Source organism: Salvelinus alpinus, chromosome 4, assembly GCF_045679555.1.
Source record: "Salvelinus alpinus chromosome 4, SLU_Salpinus.1, whole genome shotgun sequence".
NCBI classification, from domain to species: domain Eukaryota; kingdom Metazoa; phylum Chordata; class Actinopteri; order Salmoniformes; family Salmonidae; genus Salvelinus; species Salvelinus alpinus.
The window spans coordinates 40,733,882-40,757,609 of NC_092089.1; the positions used below are offsets into that span (position 1 = coordinate 40,733,882).

General features: G+C 44.9%; 2 protein-coding genes across 8 annotated transcripts in view; one reads left to right on the forward strand and one right to left on the reverse strand.

Annotated features, from left to right (window-relative positions):
• LOC139573537 (protein spire homolog 1-like) overlaps positions 1 to 12,814 on the forward strand; it is a 61,955-nt gene extending 49,141 nt beyond the window's left edge. The window contains exons 8-17 of one of the 6 annotated variants that reach the window (XM_071397096.1): positions 87 to 216; positions 869 to 910; positions 2,699 to 2,746; positions 3,728 to 3,891; positions 4,156 to 4,255; positions 5,186 to 5,328; positions 9,217 to 9,354; positions 9,566 to 9,664; positions 9,789 to 10,132; positions 10,319 to 12,814. In XM_071397096.1, the coding sequence (XP_071253197.1) occupies positions 87 to 216; positions 869 to 910; positions 2,699 to 2,746; positions 3,728 to 3,891; positions 4,156 to 4,255; positions 5,186 to 5,328; positions 9,217 to 9,354; positions 9,566 to 9,664; positions 9,789 to 10,132; positions 10,319 to 10,580 (1,470 nt within the window). In that variant the 3' untranslated portion in view covers positions 10,581 to 12,814. The other 5 variants (XM_071397098.1, XM_071397097.1, XM_071397099.1 and 2 more) reach the window with 5 other exon arrangements.
• A 577-nt stretch (positions 12,815 to 13,391) lies between these two features.
• On the reverse strand, positions 13,392 to 18,275 carry LOC139573538 (uncharacterized). 2 transcript variants are annotated; one of them, XM_071397102.1, is made up of 4 exons: positions 18,121 to 18,275; positions 17,371 to 17,640; positions 16,622 to 16,771; positions 13,392 to 14,739 (listed from the first exon to the last, which is right to left on the reverse strand). In XM_071397102.1, exons 1-4 carry the CDS (start codon positions 18,155 to 18,157, stop codon positions 14,540 to 14,542), a joined length of 657 nt encoding a protein of 218 aa, XP_071253203.1. In that variant the 5' UTR covers positions 18,158 to 18,275; the 3' UTR covers positions 13,392 to 14,539. The 2 variants fall into 2 exon arrangements, with proteins under 2 accessions (XP_071253203.1, XP_071253204.1); XM_071397103.1 differs by having other exon boundaries at positions 17,371 to 17,636; positions 18,121 to 18,250.
• Positions 18,276 to 23,728: the final 5,453 nt, after the last annotated feature.

Genomic DNA, 23,728 nt, shown 5'->3' on the forward strand with positions numbered 1-23,728 from the left:
GTGTGTGTGTGTGTGTGTGTGTGTGTGCACGCGTGTGTGTGTGTGTGTGTGTGTGTGTGCACGCGTGTGTGCGTGTGTGTGTGTAGGCAGCAGCCAGGAAGCTGAAGCCCCAGCCCCAGGTTCCTCCCACTCTGCACGAGAGGATCCTGGATGAGATCAAATCTGAGAGGAAACTGAGACCTGTCTCTCCTGATGTGATCCGCAGGAGCAGGCTGGGTGAGTGACACCTCTCTGTCTTTATATATTTTTTTTCTCTCTCTTTCTCTCTCTTTCTCTCTCTTTCTTTCTTTCTCTCTCTTTCTCTCTCTCTCTCTCTTTCTTACTCTCCCTCTCTTTCACACACACACACAAACACACACACTCTCACTCATTTTGTGAGAAGTTGAAGTATGTTGTGATTATGCACTTTCCCGGGTGCTGGGCATTGGCATGAATGAAAGACACAAGGTGAATCATACTTTCTTTCATTGGTTTGAACGATGCTTCCACCCAGCCAAGTTACTGTTCTTGGATGCCTGTGCTGTTTGGCATTACAGCTCTGTTTGTAGTACAGCTTAAACATACACCCTGTCTGGTGTTATGCTAAGTGCCTGTATTGACTATAACCAAACCAAACCTTAGAATCTGAAGAGAGAATGAATTTGATTTAGTTATTATGTTAATGATTTCTCACCGTTGGTTATGCACTTTCTACTGACTACGTTCATCATTGTACATTTCTTAACATACTGTACTGCACTATGGACAGCTGCCAGACATGTCGGCAGATGATGTCTTTCTTCTTGCTTACTTAATATATGTTTTCTGCCCGTATTCCTCCTATGGATAGCTTAATAACTCTGTAACGCCATCACTGTTTCTCTTGCAGTAATTCGGCCTCTTAGCATGTCTCAAAGTTTTGACTTGTCAGGTAAAGATCTGTCCGGTTACCTGGCTGTTTCTTTACGTCTCTATCTATCGTGGTTGTTGTCCATCTGCCCAAGCTACAGCACGCATATTAATGCTCTCATCTCATGCTTCTTCATGCTTCCGTGGTGGTGTTGATGGTTGGCTTGGTTGGCTCTGCAGTGTGCAGTGTGCTCTCTGGTTGTGACGTCAGGATGTCAGACACTGGTAAGAATGAGAACTGTCAAGCGCAGAAGGGAGGTTGATGGCTACCTTCACATCAGCATCTCCTTCATAGACAACTTCAGCATATCTTTCAATCATTCTGAACCTTAGTTCAATTCTTGTTTTTGAATCTCCACATGGAATGTGGAAGGGCTTAATGATCTACTCAGACTAAGCCCAGGGATAATGTTAAGTTAGATGTAGCCTTACATACCATAGACAGTTGTGAAAAAGAATAAGGTAGATGTGACTCAAACAGGCCAACGGTTTTATTCGCTGCCTGTCACCACAGTACATCTCTGATAATGAACTATTTCTCGGAGACTTGCTGACGTCAAAAGCAACTGTTTTTCTGCATCTCCACACAGCTGGTGCTCATTGTTCTCAGTCCCTCAGGAGGAATTGTAAAACAGTATTTTCCTTGTCTAAATGCTTGAGTAATGCTCACTTCAAATCCCATTTTTTTTCTGGGATTAGTCTAAACTCATTTGAACTTCCTACATTTTTCTCTAGTCTATTGTTGCGCTTGGGATGAAACCTACAGTATGTTAAAAACATATTTGATATAGATAAAAGTCAGTAGCCTATAGCCAGTAGAGACAACAGAACTCCTGCCTCCCACTGAAGAATCTATTCATAGAATTCTGCTTCTGGGCCTTTTTCTTTTCCACACTAACATAAATCAGGGAAAGAGTTGCCTTAGCTAAAGAACACCATTACTCAGAAATTCTCATTACAAACAACCAAGACGTGCATAACTACCTTCCTCGGTTTCCTAGAAAATGACGGTCCTCCTCACACAAAGCAGTTGTTCATCTTGGAGAGTGAGTCTGCAGAATTTAATCAGAGGTGGGATCAGTGAGCAGCGTAGACAGGAGCTGTCGGCACACATATACACACACACACACACCTGTCGGCTCTGTTCAACACAAAAAAGCACATTCTCACAAAAACATCACACTGTATCTCCAACATCGCCTGCATTGGTCACTTAGCACTTCTGATTAACTTACAGTATATGGCCCTTTTTAAAACAGATAAGAAGAGGATACCTTCTGTTTTATACGGTTGTACTGCAGTGGTTACCCAAAATTGTCATCACATCCTCTAGTGAGATAGATAGCCAATGAATTTACATTGGTGACACTGAAAATAATTTCTAATAATCTACACTCTCTTACTATTTATGTGTCAACACTTCCTGTTGTGGGCGGGGTATCTGAACTTTGACAAGTCTGATTGGCTGTGCTTGACATTTCTCCCACTGATCCCAGCGTCTTTCATCACACCGGAGGCTCTTTTACCCTTTGCTCATCCACGGGTACTAGTCGGTTCAATTTATTGTTGTGCAGCTTTAATGTGTGTGTGTGTTATGTGTGCGTGCGTACGTGAGTGTGTATGTGATGGTTGTCTATCTGAACTTCATTGCAGCTGGGTACTTATCCCCTTACTTTGTGGCCAGATTCTCCAATACCAATACTCACCGAGAGAGAGCCTGTCATTTGACAACAGAGCTCTATGTTTGGGGATAGGGATAAACCATTAGTACAGTCTGGCCTATCATATTTAAGGAAGTGTTCCCTTTTAGGTGGAGGCATATACTACAGCACTCCACAGTTGATCCTTACAAGTCAAGGTAAAGTATGTGGAGTGGTTTGGCTCTGTTTATGTGACTAGCAACTTGTGTGCTGCAACACATAATGTTAGCCCTGTTTCGTTTGTCTGCCTATTTGGCTGTATCCTAACACTACTGCTTATGCCTCGACTAAAATAGACTGAATTATACTATATCGACAAATATAGTTTACAGAAACCAGTGCTTTACAATGTTTTTACTTTTGACTGACACTGAGCATAGTGCCAGAAATGGTGGATGTTTGATCTGCTCTAGTTTAAACCTGGATCCTAGGACCAGTCAGTCTTCTCCCAGGCAGGCAGGTTTGGAAGCTCCAGGACAGCAGTAGAGGAGGAGGGCCTTGGCCTCCCACTAAGGTAATGAGCTCATATTTTAACCTTTTTCCAGAAGAGGTATTCACATGCTCACTGCGTGGTCCTTTTCACAGAGAGGGAGATAAAGAGAGAGAGAGCGCCTGGCAAGGCCTCAATGCATCCACAGATCAGATCGGCCTCTGCTACTGATTATCTGCTGTTTCTAGCACTCTCTTCTCCATCCCTTCCTCCGTCACCCCCTCCCTCCCTATTTTATTTCTCTCTCTCTTAGGGGGAGAAGTTGTCAATGAGGCTAGGAGGGAGGGAATCAGCCAGGGTTAGGGTTTCATTAGAATCCTGCTCAGTCCAGGTCTTAAAGGGTAATGAAAGTAGAATCCATGTTGTGTGTGTAACACCAGGCTGCTTCTCCGTCTCTCCTCAACACACTCCCTCCTCCCTACCGCTGGTGTGTTCCCCTCGGATCTGTTCAGGACTGTGCAACGTTACCGAACACTCAGATAGAAATGTATCACGTAGAACAGATATGTTTGTCTGTCATGTCTATTCATGATATTTCTACCTGCAGTGTTCAGTATAGTTAGCTACTTTGCATCCTGCTGAAATCACCCCTGGGTATTTGAGTTGTCCTCTGTCTGATCAGTCTTCTTGTGACAACCTCTCTGTCCAGATGTGTCCAGCCCTGACGGCCGCAGGAAGACTTCCAGCACCATGACCCTCAGCAGTCTGTCCAATGGGGGGCCAGGGGCACCAGGGGGTGGAGCCCAGGCCCTATGTCAGAGGAAGAGGCTGAAAGCACCCACCCTGTCAGAACTGGAGAGCTCCGACTCTGACGTAAGTGTGTGTGTGTGTGTCTGTGTGTATATGTGTGTGTGCTCGCACGTGCAGTTGTGTGTGTGTGTGTGTGTGTGTGTGTGTGTGTGTGTGTGTGTGTGTGTGTGTGTGTGTGTGTGTGTGTGTGTGTGTGTGTGTGTGTGTGTGTGTGTGTGTGTGTGTGTGTGTGTGTGTGTGTGTGTGTGTGTGTGTGTGTGTCTTGTTCTGGTAGTTGACATCAGTATATACATCCTACAGCACTGCTCTCTGTTGTTCCCCTTACAGGATGACATCACCATTGGGGGTCAAAAGTCAGCTAGTAGCTCCAGTGTCTCTACATCGGTGGTGGACGACACCTCTCCAGAGTCTGTACTGGGCAGGAAGAGTGAGTTGACTTGTGGACCAGAAGGCCAGAGTTAGGGTTAGGGTTCAGCCAGGGTGTGAACATGAAGCTAGGGTTGGGGTTAGGGTTAGGGTTAGGGTTAGGGTTCAGCCAGGGTGTGGACATGAAGCTAGGGTTGGGGTTAGGGTTCAGCCAGGGTGTGAACATGAAGCTAGGGTTGGGGTTAGGGTTAGGGTTCAGCCAGGGTGTGAACATGAAGCTAGGGTTGGGGTTAGGGTTAGGGTTCAGCCAGGGTGTGGACATGAAGCTAGGGTTGGGGTCAGGGTTAGGGTTCAGCCAGGGTGTGGACATGAAGCTAGGGTTGGGGTTAGGGTTAGGGTTCAGCCAGGGTGTGGACATGAAGCTAGGGTTGGGGTTAGGGTTAGGGTTCAGCCAGGGTGTGGACATGAAGCTAGGGTTGGGGTTAGGGTTAGGGTTCAGCCAGGGTGTGAACATGAAGCTAGGGTTGGGGTTAGGGTTAGGGTTCAGCCAGGGTGTGGACATGAAGCTAGGGTTGGGGTCAGGGTTAGGGTTCAGCCAGGGTGTGGACATGAAGCTAGGGTTGGGGTTAGGGTTAGGGTTCAGCCAGGGTGTGGACATGAAGCTAGGGTTGGGGTTAGGGTTAGGGTTCAGCCAGGGTGTGGACATGAAGCTAGGGTTGGGGTTAGGGTTAGGGTTCAGCCAGGGTGTGGACATGAAGCTAGGGTTGGGGTTAGGGTTAGGGTTCAGCCAGGGTGTGGACATGAAGCTATGGTTAAGGTTCATAGAGATCCTATAATGTGCTTTCACAGCTCTCAGCTGTTCACCTGACAGCTCTTCTATGCTGAGAATAATGCTGTCAAAGAGGGAGTGTTCTTAGTCAACTTAACTGTTAATATAAGGGTTACAGTACTACATAAAAGTATATCACACATGTCCCCCCCCCACCCCCAGCTCCACCCATGTTCCTGCCCATCTCCTCCACCCCCCAGCCTGAGAGACGGCAGGCCCCCCAGAGGAGACACTCCATTGAGAAGGAGACGCCCACCAACGTACGGCAGTTCATACCCCCATCCAGACAGAGCTCCAAGTCTCTGGTGAGTAACAGAAGAGAAGAAGGAAATGAGAAGAGTTTATCAATCTGGAGAAAATGAGCACATTGGAGATTTTGGTTCCTGAATAGTGTGTCAGTTTGTCTTGTGTTCATCAGCCTCCATCTTCTTTCTGTTAGGTGATGCTCCTAACACCTCACCTCCAATCCCCCCACCTCTTCTCTGCCACACTAACCCCTTTAAACCCTGTCCTCACCCTCTTCCATACACCTCTATAACCCCTGGCCTACCCTTCTTCCATACACCTCTATTACCCCTGTCCTCCCCCTCTTCCATAAACCTCTATTACCCCTGTCCTCCCCCTCTTCCATACACCTCTATTACCCCTGTCCTCCCCCTCTTCCATACACCTCTATTACCCCTGTCCTCCCCCTCTCCATACACCCCCATAACCCCTGTCCTCCCCCTCTTCCATGCACCTCTATTACCCCTGGCCTACCCCTCTCCATACACCTCTATTACCCCTGTCCTACCCCTCTCCATACACCTCTATTACCCCTGTCCTCCCCATCTTCCATACACCTCTATTACCCCTGGCCTACCCCTCTTCCATACACCTCTATTACCCCTGTCCTCCCCATCTTCCATACACCTCTATTACCCCTGGCCTACCCCTCTTCCATACACCTCTATTACCCCTGGCCTACCCCTCTTCCATACACCTCCATAACCCCTGTCCTCCCCCTCTTCCATACAACTCTATAACCCCTGGCCTACCCCTCTCCATACACCTCCATAACCCCTGTCCTCCCCCTCTTCCATACACCTCTATAACCCCTGGCCTACCCCTCTCCATACACCTCTATAACCCCTGGCCTACCCCTCTTCCATACACCTCCATAACCCCTGTCCTCCCCCTCTTCCATACACCTCTATAACCCCTGGCCTACCCCTCTCCATACACCTCTATAACCCCTGTCCTCCCCCTCTTCCATCCACCTCTATAACCCCTGTCCTCCCCCTCTTCCATACACCTCTATAACCCCTGTCCTCCCCCTCTTCCATCCACCTCTATAACCCCTGTCCTCCCCCTCTTCCATCCACCTCTATAACCCCTGGCCTCCCCTCCTCCATACACCTCTATAACCCCTGTCCTCCCCCTCTTCCATACACCTCTATAACCCCTGGCCTACCCCTCTCCATACACCTCTATAACCCCTGGCCTCCCCCTCTTCCACACACCTCTATAACCCCTGGCCTACCCCTCTCCATATACCTCTATAACCCCTGTCCTCCCCCTCTTCCACACACCTCTATAACCCCTGGCCTCCCCCTCTCCATCCACCTCTATAACCCCTGTCCTCCCCCTCTTCCATACACCTCTATAACCCCTGTCCTCCCCCTCTCCATATACCTCTATAACCCCTGTCCTCCCCCTCTTCCATCCACCTCTATAACCCCTGTCCTCCCCCTCTTCCATACACCTCTATAACCCCTGTCCTCCCCCTCTCCATATACCTCTATAACCCCTGTCCTCCCTCTCTTCCATCCACCTCTATAACCCCTGTCCTCCCCCTCTTCCATACACCTCTATAACCCCTGTCCTCCCCCTCTCCATATACCTCTATAACCCCTGTCCTCCCCCTCTTCCATCCACCTCTATAACCCCTGGCCTACCCCTCTCCATACACCTCTATAACCCCTGGCCTCCCCCTCTTCCACACACCTCTATAACCCCTGGCCTCCCCCTCTCCATATACCTCTATAACCCCTGTCCTCCCCCTCTTCCATCCACCTCTATAACCCCTGTCCTCCCCCTCTTCCATCCACCTCTATAACCCCTGGCCTCCCCTCCTCCATACACCTCTATAACCCCTGTCCTCCCCCTCTTCCATACACCTCTATAACCCCTGGCCTACCCCTCTCCATACACCTCTATAACCCCTGTCCTCCCCCTCTTCCACACACCTCTATAACCCCTGGCCTACCCCTCTCCATATACCTCTATAACCCCTGTCCTCCCCCTCTTCCACACACCTCTATAACCCCTGGCCTCCCCCTCTCCATCCACCTCTATAACCCCTGTCCTCCCCCTCTTCCATACACCTCTATAACCCCTGTCCTCCCCCTCTCCATATACCTCTATAACCCCTGTCCTCCCCCTCTTCCATCCACCTCTATAACCCCTGTCCTCCCCCTCTTCCATACACCTCTCTAACCCCTGTCCTCCCCCTCTCCATATACCTCTATAACCCCTGTCCTCCCCCTCTTCCATCCACCTCTATAACCCCTGTCCTCCCCCTCTTCCATACACCTCTATAACCCCTGTCCTCCCCCTCTCCATATACCTCTATAACCCCTGTCCTCCCCCTCTTCCATCCACCTCTATAACCCCTGGCCTACCCCTCTCCATACACCTCTATAACCCCTGGCCTCCCCCTCTTCCACACACCTCTATAACCCCTGGCCTACCCCTCTCCATATACCTCTATAACCCCTGTCCTCCCCCTCTTCCATCCACCTCTATAACCCCTGTCCTCCCCCTCTTCCATCCACCTCTATAACCCCTGTCCTCCCCCTCTTCCATCCACCTCTATAACCCCTGGCCTCCCCCTCTTCCACACACCTCTATAACCCCTGTCCTCCCCCTCTTCCATCCACCTCTATAACCCCTGTCCTTCTCAGGTCGGGAGGATAGCCCACCATCTGTTCCCCTGGACCCCCCTCCTCCTCCTCCACTCCCCTCCCTACACCCTCCACCCCTTATGGAGCTCCTACCCCGTCGAGGTGTTTGTCTTGGGCATGGTGTGGTCTGCCCTGTCTGCTCTGTGCAGGGGAAGAAAGCCTATCAAGGTTTGCCAGTCGCCCCTTATGTCCCTGCTGGCGCATCGTAGTTCATCATCATCTCTTCTAATGCTTCCTGCTTTCCTAGAGACCCATCCCTCAGCCCAGGACTGTTGCTGTTTTCATAGAAAGCCCTGCAGTTTAGGTGTGATTGTCATTATGCATTTTGACAGTCAACAGCAGACGCATCCCTCGCTGGAGCACCAATCATTTCATCATACTCAGCTTCCCTCCATTTAACCGTAGTTATAGTCGTTGTGATTGCAAGCATCATGTAGCCTAGCGAGCCACTGCCAATTAAAACAATGCTCTAGATAGATGAAGTCCTTCATGTTGTGCATACTGTATATAACGTACTGTTGTTCAGTAGCAAGTATAAACTCCCTGTTTTTTGTTATTGTTGATACTCCCTGGGATCCCCCCTCCCTTCCTTCCTCTGGGCCAGAGACAATGCAGCCCACTGTTTCTGAGTCATAAGATCAGCAGCAGGAGCCGCAGCAGCATTACAGAGTTACAGTATATTAATAGTTCTTCTGGGAGTGAGAAACATTAGCTTGGTGCAACAACAACAAAAACTTTTGAATAGAGACACACTATTGAGACACATTATTGAGACACTTTATTGAGACACATTATTGGAACAACACCAGGATGACCAGTAATTGCAGCAGTAATAGACCTGGTGTACTGTTGAATATAGCATCTCCGTAGTCTCGCAAGCTTATTTATTGAGGTCAGAAACGGGCAGAAAAAAGCAGAAAAATAACCCCAGCTACAGAGCAGAGGGGCCTTGTCTGTTTTTAGGTTGTCTAGACTTTAAGTGAAGCAGAACTAAGTAGAGGATTTCTGGAATTTTCTCAAATATTTACATTATCTGTCATCACTCAAGTTGTTTACTCGTTCCTTGCCCTTTGTGCTTTGTTTGTCCCCTCGTCTTGCCAAGTGAACAATGGAGACTTTTTTTTAGCCAAACTAGTCTGAACCCGGACAGAGTGCACCTAGAGGTGTTGGTGTGTGTGGACGGAATGGTAACAAGGGCAGTGAGTGCGGTTGTCGTAGTAACCCGGCCGGTGCTGTGTGTGTTTTCAGGAGGAGTTCTGTTTCCCAGTAGAATGCTTATCCCTGACGGTGGAAGAGGTGATGCACATCAGACAGGTGCTGGTCAAAGCAGACCTGGAGAAGTTCCAACAATACAAGGACGTGTACAACGCTATGAAGAAGGGAAAGGTCCGTTTACCGCTGGTCATTTTCACCCAGCTGAAGTACAAGTCTCTCGGACTAAACATCACAGTACCTATTGTTGGGGAAAATCATCTTACATGTTCCTTTCAAAATCTTTGTAGTCACTGGATTTGATCACACACTGCTTTTTTAATGATTTGATTGCTTTTGTCTTAAACTTTTGTTGCACCTGTTCTGAATTCCTTCTTTGTTACAGCTTTGCTTCTGTTGCCGATCCAAAAGGTTTTCCTTGTTCACCTGGTCCTACACCTGCCAGTTCTGCAAAAGGCCTGTGTGTTCACAGTGCTGTCAAAAAGTATGTCATATCTATTCTCTCACACTGATAGAAAGTCAGCCCATAATATTGACAGGCCTATACTGTACCTCCAGTGTCTTTATGAGTGAGTTCATACTCTGCTCTATGTCTGTCTCTCTGTCAGATGAGGCTGCCCTCCAAGCCCTATGCCAACCTGCCCATCTATTCCCTGGGCTCTACCACCACTCGGTCCCTGGGGAAAGCTGCCAGTATAGCTGGTCCAGCAGCAGCAGTTTCAGCAGGAAAAGGAAAAGCAGCAGCCTCAGCAGCAGCAGCAGGACCAAGCAGAGCAGCAGCAGCAGCAGGACCAAGCAGAGCAGCAGCAGCCTCAGCAGCAGCAGCAGGACCAAGCAGAGCAGCAGCAGCCTCAACAGCAGCAGCAGGACCAAGCAGAGAAGCAGCAGCCCCCAAGCCTGAGAAGCCCTCTACCAGCCACCATCGCCTCAGCCTTCAGAAGACCATGTCCAAGTAGGCACCCTTCTACTTCTTCTCTAGATTAAAACACTCCCTGTTTAGATTTACAAGACTTATTCTCAAATGAAGTTATGTTCTATTTTATGAGCAACTGTAGCCGACTGAGCCCAGTGAGGCATAGGGACAGAACCTACTCTGTTACACAACTTAGTGTTAACCTCTCCTCCCTCCCTCTCTCAGGTTGACTAAGCACGGTAGTCTGGAGAAGTCCCATTCCCGTGATGAGGTGGAGCTCCCAGCGGAGCTGACGCAGGACTGGAGCACCATGGAAGTGTGTGTGGACTGCAAGAAGTTCATCCACGACATCATCTCCTCCAGCAAGCACAGCCTCTCCCTGGCCACCAAGCGGGCGCGCTTAAAACGCAAAACCCAGTCCTTCTACATGTCGTCCCCCAAAGGAGCTGATTACCGACCCTCGGAAAGAACAATCAACGAGGTCTAGACTCTCCCCTCGTCATTGTCTACCTTCTCCACTGTCTTCTAGCTGCTCCCAGGACTTATGGCACAATACAGAACTCTGACTGACTGGGTTTTGATCTGGATGACCGTGCTGCGATCCGGCCTATACCAGTAGACGTGTCTAGTTTAGTCTGTCTGTCGATGCTGTCAGAGCGGGCTGTGGACCTTTACTTTTCCTTGGAGGAATGTGGACTGTGTAGTCAGTGCTTGTTGCTATGTCCTCTGATCGTCACATACAGTACCAGTACTTTCAGACAAAAGGATACTAGTCCATTTTTATACAATATTTTGCTCAGTAATGTAAATGTTCCCATAATGTTCTGCCATAGAGAGGTGGTTAAGGACACTGAATGATCAAATGTAAAGTATGAGGTAGTGTAAATATTCAAAGTGGTATGGCCTCAATCACCCCCTATACTGGCACAATTGGTGGAATGTGGTAGGAGCTACTCGCCCACCGAAAAATCAATGAGCACAAGGCAAAATAACGCTCCATATTTGAATTCCTCAGGCTGTGGTATTCTATTGTAGGAGAGTAGGTGTGATGCTAACAACACAAGTCACATACTGAGAGCTGTGAACACCTTAAAGTGGAGACAATATGAGACAAAAGCAACAAACGATTGGATGATGACTTGAAAGGATATGGAACTGTAGATGTTTTTTTACAAGTTATAATTTTCTATGGTATGGTATACATGTGTACATATGGTTCGGCTTAGAGTCAGGTGGTTTGTGATGAAAAGTTGTCTCCCCCTTTTTACTCTTCTTGACTTGTTCAGGTTATTTTTAGCTGACGGTACAATAATGAGTTATGCTCATTGATGTTCTCTGGGTTCTGAGCGGTCTTGATGAAGCATCATTTTACCATAAAGAATAACAGGTAAACAAACAGCGTGTCACTTTGCTCAAAGTTGGATCATACCCATGAAGGTAGCCCAAACCTCTCACCTGTCTCTCCGTAGGCGTAGGGTCTACAGGAATGTCATGTGTCAGCGTTAGTGCCAAAAGATTCCCTTCTGTCTAAACCATAATATAAAACCCAAATAAGTATTTTTTTCTGGTGTAAATACTCATTGACCTTGCTATAGATCGCCATCGCAGCTCCCGATTTAGAGCATGCTTCTCCAAAAGACGTCAGACTACGGAATATACTAACTATAGAAATAGAAAGAATAGAACGGGCGTCCCCATTCAAGTCAATGATGGCATAATGGGTGGACTGGCAGCCATTTTGAGTGTACCCATGCCTAGGTCACAAATATATAGGTTAAGACAACGTCGTCATAAATCTGGGAACAGTGCCGTTGCTAACTACCATTGTTGTATATTATTATGGGATATTAGAATCCTGTTGTCTTAACCTTTGTCATCTTCAACCTAGACCCATGCCAGGAAGTAAAATCAGGATGTGTACCCTTCATACTGTGCTGTGATGTTTTGTTGAGTCAACTCAACTGACATTACAAAAAAATGTATTCCATTGCTTGAGTCACATCAGTTAGCTTCATTTGAATGAACAGTCTTCATTACCATGGCAATCCAGCATCAGTTGATAGAACATTCCAAATAACCATGGAAATTATCACATCGCAATACCAGTCATGGTATTGTACATGGAGTGTACAGATGAGTTTACCAGTCAAATTTCCAGAGTTAGCACTTCCAAGCCTGTTCTATTAATTCTATTTCAATGATACTAACGCTATGACATGATGAAGGAACAGTATTGACACAGTATTTGTCACTGGTAGTTGAACACACGCGATATCATTGAGCAGGTACAGTAATTGTGCTAGATAATCATAACAAAAGCAGACACAAACAGTAGAAATCACTTTTTGTCAATATTTTGTATAGCCTGTGCCCCCAAAAATCATCTAGTCTGTCCCAGTAACAAGCATGCGCCCCCAGAAATATATGCATATATGAAATGATCTCAAATTGTCTTTCTTTGCTTTACAATAGTTATGGTATGATTTAACATGCTTAAAACCACCCTCTGTTTTATTGTATAGGCAGCAAAGAATGGTATTACACGCTACTCTACTGTTCAACTCAAAGCCTCAAAATGATGCCTTCATGAATTTGTATATCAGTTGTGTGTGACTGTGGTGTGTCTTAACCATACAGTTTGTCTCTAAACCAGAAGCAGAAGCATATTTCGGGAGCAAGGAATCAGGATGTATGTATATTAAAGTGACTATTACAAATCCAGTCTTGTTCCTTATATTTCTGCCTTAAATACACTGCCTTCTTCTCTCATCATTAACATATTGTTGTGACAGATTGAATCCACAGCGACTCAGCATACTGTATGTAAATATTATTTATAGTAATGTCCGTCCATAGAGCAGGTCTGTGTTTCCTTGACACTTTACATCACAACTAAAATCATTTAGACTTGGGGCTATTAACTTAGCCTAGATCCAAACTAAATTGCTCTGTTTGGTAAAGTGAAACAGAACTATTCAGTTAGGATCCAGGCTACTATTAACTAGCTTAGAGATTGTTTCTCACAAAACAAGTCATTGCAGGACAAAATATGGACTATAATAAGTAGAGGTGTGGTACATAAAAGAAAGGCCAAAATGTGACAGCAACATGCATGTACTGCTGTGTAGCTTGTATCTTTAATCTGTTCAAACCTTCCAGATGTAACTCCCTCCCAGAGAGTTGAAGAAATGATGACAAAGAATAATAAAAATGTAATGCAATACCTTTATAATGTTGTATGGATATTCCATTAAGTGACATGCCAGCTTTTCAAGAAAAATAATATTGAGAAACCAAATTATTGAGAGTTTTTTTTTATTGACATATAAAACAATAACAATTTATGTACCTTTTATAATAAACTTTTTCTTTCTATAGAAATAACCTATTTCAACAAATGTTGATAACTTAGTAGAACAGTGAATATGTACAGTATAATTTTCAGTAAAGATAAATCAGTATGTCCTAACACATTCATTCAAATTAATACATTAAGAATACATTCAAAGTAAAACAGCACTTTTTTTTTTTTTTTGCAGCAAGTAAATACTTAAAATAAATTAAATGCACTTTATCAGTAGCAGTGGTCAGTGCGGTCATTATACATTGGGTTCACAGAACGTAATGTAGGTACTGTATGATTCAATACTTATTCCATAAGTCTACGGACCAAAAATATGGTTCATTCTTTCATTATGTGGGTTAAGTTATACTATCCAAACAATACACTACAATTTACAATAAATATACATTCCCCAGAAATCAAGTTCATCAACACAGCAAGGAACATTACAATGTAGCCAATGGCCATATATTTTGTCCCCATATCACTTATGGAGATTGAGAGCCACGGTTGACCGTGGTGCAGTAGCTTGCTCAAGGGCACAACAGCAGGAGATGGCATCTAGGATAGAAGAGCCATATATGTATGGCTCTGATAGGATACTGATGCAGTGCCACACAACAACTAGTTTAGACATTAAAGGTTAGGCATTAACTCCACATTTTTACGGTTAGGGTTAAGTTTAGGCATTAACTCCAAACTTTTAAGGTTAGGGTTAAGTGTATGCTTTAACTCCGAAATCTTAAGGTTAGGCATTTACTCTGAATGGTTAAGGTAAGTGTTAAGGTTTGGGATAGGCTTAAAACAAAAATCTCAAAAACAACTTTCTATCACTGGATTCGAACATGTAACCTTTGGCACCAGAGGCAGGTAACCGAGCGGTTAAGAGCGTTGGGCCAGTAACTGAAAGGTCACTGGTTTGAACCGCTGAGGCGACTAGGTGAAAAATCTGTCGATGTGCCCTAATTGCTCCTATAAGTCACTCTGGATAAAAGAGTCTGCTAAATGATTTAAATGGAAACTAGTTGGTGGTGTATGAGGGGAGTTTCCCCAATACAATGTAAACCACTTTGAACATCTGGAAAAGCACTACACAAATCTAATCAGTTACTTTCATTAATGAGTTTTTCTTCTTCCCCTTCTTCCTCTTCCGGTGTGTCTTCAGCCTGCAGGTTGTTGTTGTCCCCGATGATGACATATTGCAGTTGGGACCCGTAGACCTGGACACTCCTCTGGAGCTCTGGATCTGGACAGGCCTGTACTGCTCTCTGGTGATCACTGGTGACGTTGCCTCCCATTGTCTCTGTAATAGAGTCATCAATGGAATGCAGTACAGTATATGAAAGTTATGAATCTAATGGCTTCTTTGAACTCATTAACGAAAGGTAAAGTGAAGGGTAAAATGAAATTCTTCAGCTCCGAGCTCCAACGGTGCCGGTCAAAAAGAGAAGTGAATAATTATAATAGTATATACAGTTGAAGTCGGAAGTTTACATACACCTTAGCCAAATGCATTTAAACTCAGTTTTTCACAATTCCTGACATTTAATCCTAGTAAAAGTTCCCTGTATAAGGTCAGTTAGGATCACCACCTTATTTTAAGAATGTGAAATGTCAGAATAATAGTAGAGAGAGTGATTTATTTCAGCTTTTATTTCTTTCATCACATTCCCAGTGGGTCAGAAGTTTACATACACTCAATTAGTATTTGGTAGCATTGCCTTTAAGTTGTTTAACTTGGGTCAAACATTTCGGGTAGCCTTCCATAAGCTTCCCACAATAAGTTGGGTGAATTTTGGCCCATTCCTCCTGATTGAGCTGGTGTAACTGAGTCAGGTTTGTAGGCCTTCTTGCTCGCACACGCCTTTTCAGTTCTGCCCACACATTTTCTATAGGATTGAGGTCAGGGCTTTGTGATGGCCACTCCAATACCTTGACTTTGTTGTCCTTAAGCCATTTTGCCACAACTTTGGAAGTATGCTTGGGGTCATTGTCCATTTGGAAGACCCATTTACGACCAAACTTTAACTTCCTGACTGATGTCTTGAGATATTGCTTCAATATATCCACATCATTTTGCTACCTCGTGATGCCATCTATTTTGTGAAGTGCACCAGTGCCTCCTGCAGCACAGCACACCCACAACATGATGCTGCCACCCCCGTGCTTCACGGTTTATTATGGTGTTCTTCGGCTTGCAACCCTCTCCCTTTTTCCGCCAAACATAACAATGGTCATTATGGACAAACAGTTCTATTTTTGTTTCATCAGACCAGAGTACATTTCTCCAAAAAGTACGATCTTTGTCCCCATGTGCAGTTGCAAACCATAGTCTGGCTTTTTTATGGCGGTTTTGGAGCAGTGGCTTCTTCCTTGCTGAGCGGTCTTTCAGGTTATGTCGATATAGGACTCGATCTACTGTGGATATAGATACTTTTGTACCCGTTTCCTCCAGCATCTTCACAAGGTCCTTTGCTGTTGTTCTGGGATTGATTTGCACTTTTGCACCAAAGTACGTTCATCTCTAGGAGACAGAATGCTTCTCCTTCCTGAGCGATATGACGGCTGAGTGGTCCCATGGTGTTCATACTTGCGTACTATTGTTTGTACAGATGAACGTGGTACCTTCAGGCCTTTGCTCCCAAGGGGGCTGTTATTACTCCCAAGGATGAACCAGACTTGTGGAGGTCTTGGCTGATTTCTCTTTACTTTCCCATGATGTCAAGTAAAGAGGCACTGAGTTTGAAGGTAGGCCTTGAAATACATCCACAGGTACACCTCCAATTGACTAAAATGATGTTATTTCGCCTATCAGAAGCTTCTAAAGCCATGACATAATTTTCGGGAATTTTCTGAGCTGTTTAAAGGCACAGTCAACTTAGTAAACTTCTGACCCACTGGAATTGTGATACAGTGAATTATAAGTGAATTACTGTGTCTGTAAACAATTGTTGGAAAAATTACTTGTGTCATGCACAAAGTAGATGTCCTAACCGACTTGCCAAAACTATAGTTTGTAAACAAGAAATTTGTGGAGTGGTTGAAAAACAAGTTTTAATGACTCCAACCTAACTGTATGTAAACTTCTGAATTCAACTATATGTGCTTGTATCTGTGAATGTGCTTGAATCTTGTAACACATCACTTTAATTATATGAATTGATGAGAATTTGACTGTAACTTACCATGCCTAGAATCCTCTGAACCCATGCTCTGAGGTTGTTGTATACACGTTGTCACACCTTGAAAGTTGCCATCTCCAATGATGCAGTTACTCAAATTGGAATGGCTGATGTTGATGACGTAAGTTGGGGCAGTGTTGGTCCTCCTCCTCTCTGTTTTTTGGGATGTGAGAAAAAAGGGAAGAGGTTGAAAAATGGGAAATAGCCTGTTGTTGACAATAGTATCCCGGCGATTCCCGTTGCGTCATGATGATGACATACTGTAAAAACCTTCTATGAGCTTTAGTTTTGGACACGTGGAGAAACACTTTAGATGTAAGCCTGCACTTTATCTTTTAAAAAACTGGATTTTATATGAGGAATGGAACATTCTTGAGCCTCTGGAACATTATTGGGCCTCACCTGCATCGGACACCAAATGGTGCTGGGTTTCCAGTGCTTCCAAAAGGTAAAGTGGGGTAGAATTCGGCTTACCATATACATAACATACACCATATACTACAAAGAAAACGTGCTGCAATCTAGGCCAAGTTAGCCTACCTCTCTAAATACCACATAACATTACTATTTTTATTTATTTATTTTAGTTAACCTTTATTTTATTTAGAATCACAAAATCACCGTAAGCCTAGACTATACATAACCATATTTAAATGTTGATGAAAACGACATGAAAACTATAGACATGTAGGCCAAAGTAATTTACTTGCAATTAATCAAATGAAAAAATGTACACTTTTGAAGAGACTTACCTGGGAGGCCGGTGACTCTTTCGAACTGTGGTGGGCACTGGCAACACTTTTCTAGTGAGTCGAAAAAGAGCAGACAGGCGTTGCGACCCTTCTTCAGCACCACCTGGAGCAGTTTGGCAGCCTTCTCCATGTCTGTTCTCTGGGACCAGATCACCTGGCTCTCATACTCTGTGATGGTCCGGGAGCTCAACAAGTACACGCACAGCCTTTCCACCGCACAACATGACATAGATTTGCTAAGAGCGTGTAACTGAAGTTGTAAGCTCCTTTCTTGGATGAGAGACCATGCAAAAAATAACAGAAACAAATATTTCAGTGTTGTTATAACATGATAATAATATGCATTTGCTTAATTAATTCGAAAGAAAATGTGATAGAAAGATGAAAGAAGTGTAGTGTAGGCTAATGCAAAAATATCACTTTCACATCGACCCTGTTATTCTCATTGGTTGTTCCCCATCTAAACTACTTTCTGACTGTAAACATAACATCATCTCGTGCCTGCCTGCCCTACATTCCTAACAAACGCATTTCCATTACATTTTAGATCTTAACATTAACACCTAACTGTATAGTTTATAGTGTAGGCCTAAATACAGAGTTTTCTTGTATTTCAACAATTGCTTCCATACATATATATCATAGGCCTATCCCTTTTTGTTTAGATTGAACCATTGTAATCTCGGTTAACGCATAGCTAAAATTGTAAACTGTCAATCCACGAAAGATTAGAGGAAAGTGATTTCTTACCAGGTAAAATCTCGCCTTTTTCGTTACATTGTAACATAATTGTTAATTTGACAGAACGATATAGGCTACATTACAACATTGCATCACTTTGTGTGTTTCTTTTCGACTGAGAAATGAGCTGTGCAATCGGTTGTCGGTAATTTTTATAGGCTGCGGTAGCAAAACTTCTGAAATAAAAGTCCCTAATGCTGGGGGCATGCTCAGACTGTTTTGGGAGTTTCCACTTGCTTCCCCACTCATAATAAATTCCCCATCCGCGCTTGTATTGTCAAGAAGAACAGAAAAAAATGTCAAGAATTGCAGAAAATTGGCCATGATATAAAGTTTTGTTGACGTTATAAATACATTTTAATTATTCGAATCTTATAGGATAGCTAGAGTAGCCTATGCTTAAACCAATAATTGCAATAGCCATTTGTGGAACACTGGAGGTTTATCACCACAGTACATTTGGTTTCAGTTTGTATATTGATTTGATATTCAGTTTTCTCGTCAATACCTCTTAGACAGAAGGTCCTAGGATGATTCGGTGATATATCTATCAGATGAGGGTAAGGACCAATGTACAGGTCCCCCCCATTAATTTCCTTTGGAAAGAAAGTTGTCCTATGTTGATTTCAGTAGGGGAATATTATGCAATCGCTGCTGAGGGACCGTCTTAAAAGTGCAATCAGCTGTAGCTGGTGTTTACAGAAACTTTTTTTTAAATTAAATAATCTATAGATCTTAAACCAACTGTTTATCCCTCAGTAATTACATTTTAAAATTGTATCTTGTATCTTTTATTTTTAATGGATTTTATGTAAAAATATGAGCTCAAAAAACATAAATAGGCCTATGATCTTTCTCACTCGTACGCAACCTACTGTAGCCTACTTGCATGACCTAGAGAGCTAAAATCACCTGTGGCAAAGTCACTATTGCCTCTAACCCATCATGCACCCATTAGAATTCCCATTTTAAAGTTCCCTGATTTATAAATGAATATTTCATAATTATCCTTTTAATGGCTTCCGCTCTACATATACAGACAAGTGCGGTGTGTTCCCTGACCTCTATTATCAAAGTGAATTACTTTTTACAGCTGTGGTTATTAATTAATGTACATATCTAAATTTCAATAGCTTCCAGTCCAAATGACATATACATCAGTTTATATCGTTGACCTCCCTTGTCCATAGTACACCCATTATAATTGCAATTTTATATTGCATTGATATTCATACGAATATTTCCTGTAATAAGTCTAATTTTCAATAGCTCACTGTCGATATGAGCTATAGATATACAGACAAGTGTGATGGGTTCCTGGTCCTCTCTTATCAATGGTACACCTTTTATTGTTTCAAAATTCCTCCCCTTTGATTTTCTACAAATATTTATCTTATTTTTACAAATCTAATTTTCAATTGCTTCCAGTCCAAATTACATATACACAGTGCATATTCACACCCCTTGACTTTTACCACATTTTGTTGTGTTCCAAAGTGGGATTCAAATTGATTTAATTGTATTTTTTTGTCAACAATATACACAAAATACTATGTAATGTCAAAGTGTAAGAAAAATTCTAACATTTGTAAAAAAAAAAAAAAAATTTTTAAAATATATCTAATTGGTGTAATAGGGGGAGGGTTTTAGATGTATAGTACCAGTCAAAAGTTTGGACACACCTACTCATCACAGTGTTATTCTTTATTTTTACATTGTAGAATAATAGTGGACATCAAAAATATAAAATAACACACATGGAATCATGTAATAACCAAAAAAGTATTAAACAAATCAAAATATATTTTATATTTGAGATTATTCAAAGTAGCCACCCTTTGTCTTGATGACAGCTTTGCACACACTTGGCATTCTCTCAACCAGCTTCATCAGGTAGTCACCTGGAATGTCTTTCAATTAACAGGTGTGCCTTGTTAAAAGTTCATTTGTGGAATTTCTTTCCTTCTTAATGCGCCAATCAGTTGTGTTGTGACAAGGTAGGGGTGGTATACAGAAGATAGCTGTCACACCCTGATCTGTTTCACCTGTCTTTGTGATTGTCTCCAACCCCCTCCAGGTGTCACCCATCTTCCCCATTACCCCCTGTGTATTTATACCTGTGTTCTCTGTTGGTCTGTTGCCAGTTCGTCTTGTTTGTCAAGTCATCCAGCGTTTTTGTGTCTCAGCTCCTGCTTTTCCCAGACTCTCTTTTTCTCGCCCTCCTGCTTTTGACCCTTGCCTGTCCTGACTCTGAGCCCACCTGCCTGACCACTCTGCCCCTGAGCCTGCCTGCCGACCTGTACTTTTGCCCCACCTCTGGATTATTGACCTCTGCTTACCCTGACCCTGAGCCTGCCTGCCGTCCGGTACCTTTGCCCCACCTCTGGATTATTGACCTCTGCTTACCCTGACCCTGAGCCTCCCTGCCGTCCGGTACCGTTGCCCCACCTTTGGTTTACTGACTCATGCCTGCCTTGACCTGTCTATTGCCTGCCCCTGTTGGATTATTAAACCATTGTTAATTCGACGTTGTCTGCAACTGGGTCTTACCTTCATACCTGATAGTACGAACTGGCCATGACTGACCCAGCAGACCCGGGCCAGCTGCGCAACACCATCTCTTCCCAAGGACCCTTGGAATTGCTTTGTGGTCTTATGGAGGGGGTCCAAATGTTGGCTGAGCGCCATGACCGGCCGTTGGACATGCTGCTGGATCTATTCCGCGGGTTGTCTGGGGGACAGCCTGCCACGGTGGTAACCCCACCACCCCTCAGCAACACGGCGGTTAGCAGCTCCACCCCACCGGCCACTCCATCTACCCGGGATCTCCGTTTACCTCCCCCGGAACACTTTAATGGAAAGTCGAGCACCTGTCGGGCGTTTCTAGCTCAGTGTGCCCTCATTTTCGAGCTTCAGCCCTCCTCCTTCCCCTCGGATTGCTCCAAGATAGCCTACCTCATCACGCTGATGTCTGGGAGGGCTCTCATTTGTGCTACCGTCGTATGGGAACGACAGCCGGCCACGTGCGCGAGTCTGGAGGGGTTTGTGGGAGAAGTGAGGAAGGTATTTGATGCCCCGTTCTCCGGGAGAGAAGCTGCCTGGAATCCTGCAGGACGCCCGCAGAGTGGCCGACTATGCAGTGGATTTCCGCACGTTGGCAGCGGAGAGTGTGTGGAACCAGGAAGCACTATTCAACAAGTTCCTGCACGGCGTCTCGGAGGAGGTTAAGGATGAGCTTTCTGCTTGGGAGTTACCCACGGATCTTGACTCCCTCATCGCTTTGACCATCCGCATCGATGGACGATTGCAGGAACAATGGATGGAGAGGAAATTCGATTTCGCTCGCAAATCCAGGGATTCCACCTCGCCTCCGAGGCATCCCTGAAGTCCCTGACGGTCCCGTTCCCGAGAGTCACCGAAGACGGCCGAGGCACTGTGTCCCAAGCCTATGCAACTAGGCAGAGCTGGGCTGTCGCCAGTGGAACGGCAACATAGGATCAACACAAGGAGCTGTCTGTATTGAGGGACTTTTGATCATTTTGTGTCCTCTTGCCCGGTAAAATACCTCTGGTCATCATGTGGTCCTCTGCCACTGACCGGGCGTTCCGCGACCTTAAACACCGCTCCACCACTGCTCTTATCCTGGTTCATCCTGACCCTTCCAGTCAGTTTGTGGTGGAGGCCGATGCTTCGGATGTCGGAGTGGGGGCTGTTCTGTCCCAACGTTCTGACATGGACCTTAAGCTGCATCCCTGCGCCTTCTTCTCCCACCGCCTCAGCGCCACGGAGAGGAACTACGATGTGGGGAATCGGGAGCTTCTTGCGGTGAAGATGGCATTGTAGGAATGGAGACACTGGCTAGAAGGGGCGGAACATCCGTTCATTGTGTGGACCGACCACAAAAAACGCTATAACCCCACGGTTACCACCCCGGAGCCCAAGACCATCCTTCCCACCTTGTGCCTAGCGACGGCACTCAGCTGGGGTATAGGGAAACAGGTCCGGGAGGTGCAGTGGTCCCAGCCGAACCCTGGGGGGAGCCCAGATAACCGGATGTTTATGTCTGATGTTGTCCGCTCCGCAGTCCTGGAGTGGGCCCATTCCTCCAGGCTTGCCTGTCACCCAGGCTCTCGTCGAACCCTGGCCTTTGTGTGACAACGCTTTTGGTGGCCTACTATGGTTCTGGATGTTGCCGCGTTTGTTGCCGCCTGCACGGTCTGCGCACAGAACAAAACTCCTCGGCAAGCTCCAGCTGGTCTTCCACAACCACTGCCTGTCCTTCACTGTCCCTGGTCCCATATATCCCTGGATTTCGTCACGGGTCTCCCTCCGTCTGAGGGCAACACTGCCATCCTGACTGTGGTCGACCGGTTTTCCAAAGCCGCCCACTTCATTCCTCTCCCCAAACTACAGTGAGCTAACATCGCAAAGAAGGGCATCTACTGGAAGATGGGTAAAAAAAAGCAGACATTGAATATCCCGTTGAGCAGGTGAAGTTATTAATTACACTTTCGATGGAGTATCAATACACCCATTCACTACAAAGAAACAGGCACACTTCCTAACTCAGTTGCCAGAGAGGAAGGAAACTGCTCAGAGATTTCACCATGAGGTCAACGGGGACTTTAAAACAGTTACAGAGTTTAATGGCTGTGATAGGAGAAAATTGAGGATGGATAAACAATATTTTAGTTACTCCCCGATACTAACCTAAATTAAAGAGTGAAAAGAAGGAAGCCTGTGCAGAATACAAAATATTCCAAAACATGTATCATGTTTGCAATAAGGCACTAAAGTAAACTGCAAAAAGTGGCAAAGAAATTCACTTTATGTCCTGAATACAAAGCGCTGTGTTTGAGGCAAATCCAACGTAACATACTCAGTGATGTGTTATGTTGGATTTGCCACAAATTAGATCTGTACATGAATTAATAACCACAGCTGTACTTGGTGATATATTTTTAGAAAATCAAAGGTGAGCCATTTTGGAAAAAATATGAAGGTGTACCTTTGATAAGAGAGGTCAATGAAACCAACACACGAGTCTGTTGATCTGTAACTCATATGGACAGTGAGCTATTGAAAATTAGAACTATCACAGGAGATATTTATGTAATATCAGTAAATAAAAATTGCAATTCTAATGTGTGTAGACTACTATGGACGAGCGCGGTCAGAGACGTAACCTCAAGTGGTTTTAGATGTATATGTCATGTATGTCACACCCTGATCTGGTTCACCTGTCCTTGTGATTGTCTCCAGCCACTCCAGGTTTCGCTTATTATCCCCGGTGTATTTATCCCTGTGTTTCCTGTCTCTCTGTGCCAGTTCATCTTGTTTGCCAAGTCAACCAGCGGTTTTTCTTGCTCCTATTTTCCCAGTCTCCATTTATTTCTAGTCGTCCTGGTTTCAACCCTCGCCTTTCCTGACTCCGAACCCACCTGCCTGGCCATTCTGCCTGTTCTGACTACAAGCCTGCCTATCCCCTTGTACTGTTTTGGACTCTGATCTGGTTTCTGACCCCTGCCTGGTCTGACTTCAAGACTGCCTATCGCCTGGTACTGTTTGGACTCTGACCTGGTTTATGAACTCTTGCCTGTCCCCCGACCTGCCTTTG

Bases quoted from the DNA above. Each gene is read 5' to 3' on its own strand.
- LOC139573538 (XM_071397102.1), bottom strand. From the start codon at position 18,157: ATGTTACAATGTAACGAAAAAGGCGAGATTTTACCTG. The intron at 17,641-18,120 runs GTAAGAAATCAC...CTCTCATCCAAG, and splicing joins AAAAGGCGAGATTTTACCTG to AAAGGAGCTTACAACTTCAG. The intron at 14,740-16,621 runs GTAAGTTACAGT...ACTCTATTACAG, and splicing joins TTCAGAGGATTCTAGGCATG to AGACAATGGGAGGCAACGTC.